Source organism: Aptenodytes forsteri, unplaced genomic scaffold, assembly GCF_000699145.1.
Source record: "Aptenodytes forsteri isolate BGI_AS27 unplaced genomic scaffold, ASM69914v1 Scaffold65, whole genome shotgun sequence".
Classification (NCBI taxonomy): Eukaryota; Metazoa; Chordata; class Aves; order Sphenisciformes; family Spheniscidae; genus Aptenodytes; species Aptenodytes forsteri.
This window is the reverse complement of record NW_008795127.1, coordinates 7,299,948-7,303,857: the sequence shown is the minus strand read 5'-3', so window position 1 is coordinate 7,303,857 and position 3,910 is coordinate 7,299,948. Positions and strand designations below refer to the sequence as shown.

The 3,910-nt window shown below is 39.9% G+C and overlaps 1 protein-coding gene across 3 annotated transcripts in view; it reads left to right on the top strand.

Moving 5' to 3' along the window:
- EXOC1 (exocyst complex component 1) overlaps positions 1–3,018 on the top strand; it is a 33,514-nt gene extending 30,496 nt beyond the window's left edge. For all 3 annotated transcript variants that reach the window (XM_009277410.2, XM_019471575.1, XM_019471574.1), the window contains 2 exons: positions 1,348–1,542; positions 2,341–3,018. In XM_009277410.2, the coding sequence (XP_009275685.1) occupies positions 1,348–1,542; positions 2,341–2,493 (348 nt within the window). In that variant the 3' untranslated portion in view covers positions 2,494–3,018. The remainder of the gene's footprint in view (positions 1–1,347; positions 1,543–2,340) is intronic.
- The last annotated feature ends 892 nt before the right edge of the window (positions 3,019–3,910 follow it).

The window sequence follows — 3,910 nt, the reverse complement described above, 5'->3', positions numbered from 1 at the left end:
CTTCTCCCAAGTAACAAGCAATAGGACGAGAGGAAATGGCCTCAAGTTGTGCCAGGGGAGGTTTAGATTGGACACGAGGAAAAAATTTCTTCACCGAAAGGGTTGTCAAGCATTGGAACAGGTTGCCCAGGGAAGTGGTTGAGTCACCATCCCTGGAGGGATTTAAAAGATGTAGAGGTGGTGCTTTAGGGACATGATTTAGTGGTGGAGTTGGCAGTGCTAGGTTAACGGTTGGACTCGATGATCTTAAAGGTCTTTTCCAACCTAAACAATTCTATGATTCTGCCCACTGAATGTTTCCCACTGTTCATTGTTTTTTTCTATAAGCAGGATTTCAGCCATTGATTTTCTGAAAAGTCTAAGATGTATTCTCTTTTTGAAAACTAAAATGCTTTATTGCTGCAAGTGGGAACTTGTTGTGGGTTGACTCTGGCCAGCACCTAAGCTGCCATATAACTAACTGCTTGCTCACTCTCCCCTCCCCAAGCAGGACAGGGGAGAGAAGAGGAAGAGAAAAAGTGAGAAAACTTGGGGGTGGAGATAAAGACGGTTTAATCAGTGTAGGGGAGAGAGAGTAAAAAAAGTGATGCAAAGGTAGTCACTCACTACCTCCCACAAGCAGACTGATGCCCAGCCAGTTTCTGAGCAACCTTGAAGACAAACACCACCACCCCCTCCTCTAAGCCTAATTTTTATAGCTGAGCATGATGTTACATGCTATGGAATACCCTTTGGCCAGGTTTGACCTGTTCAGTAATAACCAAAACATTGGTGTGTTATCAGCCCTGGTTTAGCTACAAATCCAAAACACAGCACCATATGGGCTGCTATAAAGAAAGTTAGCTCCATGTGGCTCTACATGCCTGTTCATAGGCATACCTCCCTCCATTTGTATTATGTTGAGCCAGCTGGTGCAGGGCAGTGAGAAGAGAGGGCAATTATGAACAAATACTGCTGTTGTGTAATTACGGTTTAAGTAGAGAAATTTCTATTCAGATGCTTACTCAGTTTATCTGAAAGATTCAGTATTTCCTCAGGCTATGGCCTCACTAGTTGAGGATTTTGAGGCTGATTCAGTATCAGTTATAAGGTTGCAAAGAAAAGCTTGATTGCTTCTAGAAATGATTGATTTCAGTTTTGTGCTAGTACTTACGGAGTGCTGTATTGTTGGGCTGTTGTTTAATGTTTATGGCTGAGCACTACTTCATGCCCAATTAAAAAACAAAAATGGGGGGAACACACAACAGTTGTCAAGCAGAATCAAGATGTTAACTACACATATGCTTGTTAAATTAAGTTAATTAGTTTAGATTTGTGATAATCATTAATGCTGTTACTGTTTGTTAGCATTTTTTTGAAGGTGTTGAAGCTCGTGTGGCACAAGGTATACGAGAAGAGGAAGTAAGCTATCAACTGGCTTTTAATAAACAAGAGCTTCGTAAAGTTATAAAGGAGTATCCCGGTAAGGAAGTGAAGAAGGGATTGGATAATCTCTACAAGAAGGTAGATAAACATCTCTGTGAAGAAGAAAACTTACTTCAGGTAAACTAAATCATGGCTTGAAAACCTTGTAATGTTTACACAAAGGCTTTTATTATTGCTTTTGCATGTATTTTCTGTGAGAAGTGCCTAGCTTCAGCATAACTGAAAAAACGTGAATTTTGAGCGGAATTTTTTTACAATTCCACTCTGGTTCTATTTGTTGTAACATTGATTTGAACTGTCATGGTAGAGATACAGTTCAGAAAGAAACTCCCTTTATGATTCCCTAGGTGTCCATTAATGGGTGATCTTTCTTCTGCAAAATATACTGGAAATAGAGAGAACTAGATTTAAATGAACTGTTAACCTGATACAAAGTTTAGCTGGTACGCTATAGCAGAATATACTTTCAGTTACATTTTTTCTGATAGTTAATTATTTAAGTTTTTTCTTATACTCTGTGAACTTGCTCACTGGAGTAAATGATAAGTAGATTTAAGAGTTAAGCATGTATTAACAGCTTTTTAAAGTTTGAAACATGAATTAGTAGCGGTGTTCTGGTTCAGGGTGTTTTCTTTAAGGACAAAAGCAAATACCTCTCTTAGGGCAACTTCTTTACTATTTTCTGCTTTGCAGATTTGGTAGGAGTCCTGTAAACATGAAAGATCTTAAACTTAATGGGTAAAAAACTTCAATCTTTTTTTTTAATGCAGCAACTCAGTTTACTGAACTTTGTTAGCAAGCTTTAGTTTTAAAATGACACCTGAACTGTGAATTGATTAATGAGCCAATGTTTTGTAGTTCACATATAGTGCATTGTGCCAGCTGACATTTCCTAATGTTTGTTTTCTTTGGCAGGTTGTGTGGCATTCCATGCAAGATGAGTTTATACGACAGTACAAGCACTTTGAAGGGCTGATAGCTCGCTGCTATCCTGGATCAGGAATTACTATGGAATTCACTATACAGGATATCTTAGACTACTGCTCCAGTATTGCACAGTCTCATTAAGTTCTAGAAAGGGAAGGAGAAGCTAGCAAAGTTTGTGCCTGTGTATAAGGGAATCAAACACTATAAATGCTATTTGTTTTTAAAAGGTGGATTTCCACGTGTATGTGTAGTTAACTGCCATATGTGTCAAGTTACACTCCTGCTTCAAACATCTTTCAGGGCAAAATGAAACCTTCGGGGATTTGTTGCTCTGCTATTGCGTTGAAGTACTGTTTGAAAGCATTAATTCTGTGAAACACTTTTGGTGTAGTTTTTCCTTCCCCTAATGTTCAGATACTTTTATTTATAATCCCTTCTCTTGCTAAAAGCAGTAAGCACTACCTTCATAGTACGCAAAAAGGATACTACTGTTCTCACTAATATTTTGCATCTTGGAAATTATGTAAGCATTAAAGACTATCACATCTTTTCCCTTCCTCGTTCTGGATATGGATGTGGAACTTTATGCAGTGGGAATACTGAATTCATGTTCTCGTATGTAATGTGACTATGGCTATGATTCTTAATTAAACTGTGTTCAACATATTCTTTATTTCTACGGAGTGTTATTTCGAAAAGGTGAAAATGCAGTTATTTCCATTGTTTTGTCTCTGGGCACTGAAGTAGAATTGCTCTATTGCTTAACATGCTGCTTTTTTTTACCCTTCCCTTTAGTAAGTATGATGTAGCATCAGTATACTCCCACCTCATGTAACCCCTTCCTCCTCCTGGAGCTTCAGCTGCCTGTGATTCAGGACGTAGTTTTTCTGTACAGCTTGAGGAAATTGCCAAGTTGTTGGATAGAGCTGGGGTGTACGTAGACTAGAAACAGGCACAATAAAGGTAAACATGCAGACAGAGGTAAGGTTTTGGTTTTTGAGATGCAGCTGCAAAAATAAAAACCAAAAAACAGTAATGTAAGAATGTTGTAAAACTCAGAAAAACTAACCTGTCAGCTAGCAACATCAACACTGGCAACATCAACATCGGCACCTGGATTTGGGTGAGCATACTAACACTTCAGTCTCATAGCTCATTAAATCCTACTTGTCTTTTGTTACTAATAAAATACTTGATCTAAGTTGTGTGTAACCTGCTTACAGTGTCTTTGCACGTGACAGAAGGTAGCCAAAGCAGCACCAAGGGGAGGTAAGGGTTCCAGCTGGCAGAAGTTCCCTTTAAACTAGTATAGACAGCTTCTAAAAGAGGGCTGCCTGCCACTTTTACATCAGACACTTCACCCCCTGAAGTCTGGCCGCAGCAACTATGCAACAGGCGACGATACCGCAGGCAGTAAATGCAAGTGAGACCCTCCGGAACAGGATGACAGACGGCGGTAACGTCTACCTCTCCGCGTCGGCTGCCATCAGAGCTAAGCTCTACGTCAGAGGCGCGGTACGTCACCCTCCCCCGCGCCTCGGCGCGAGGGCTGCCGGTC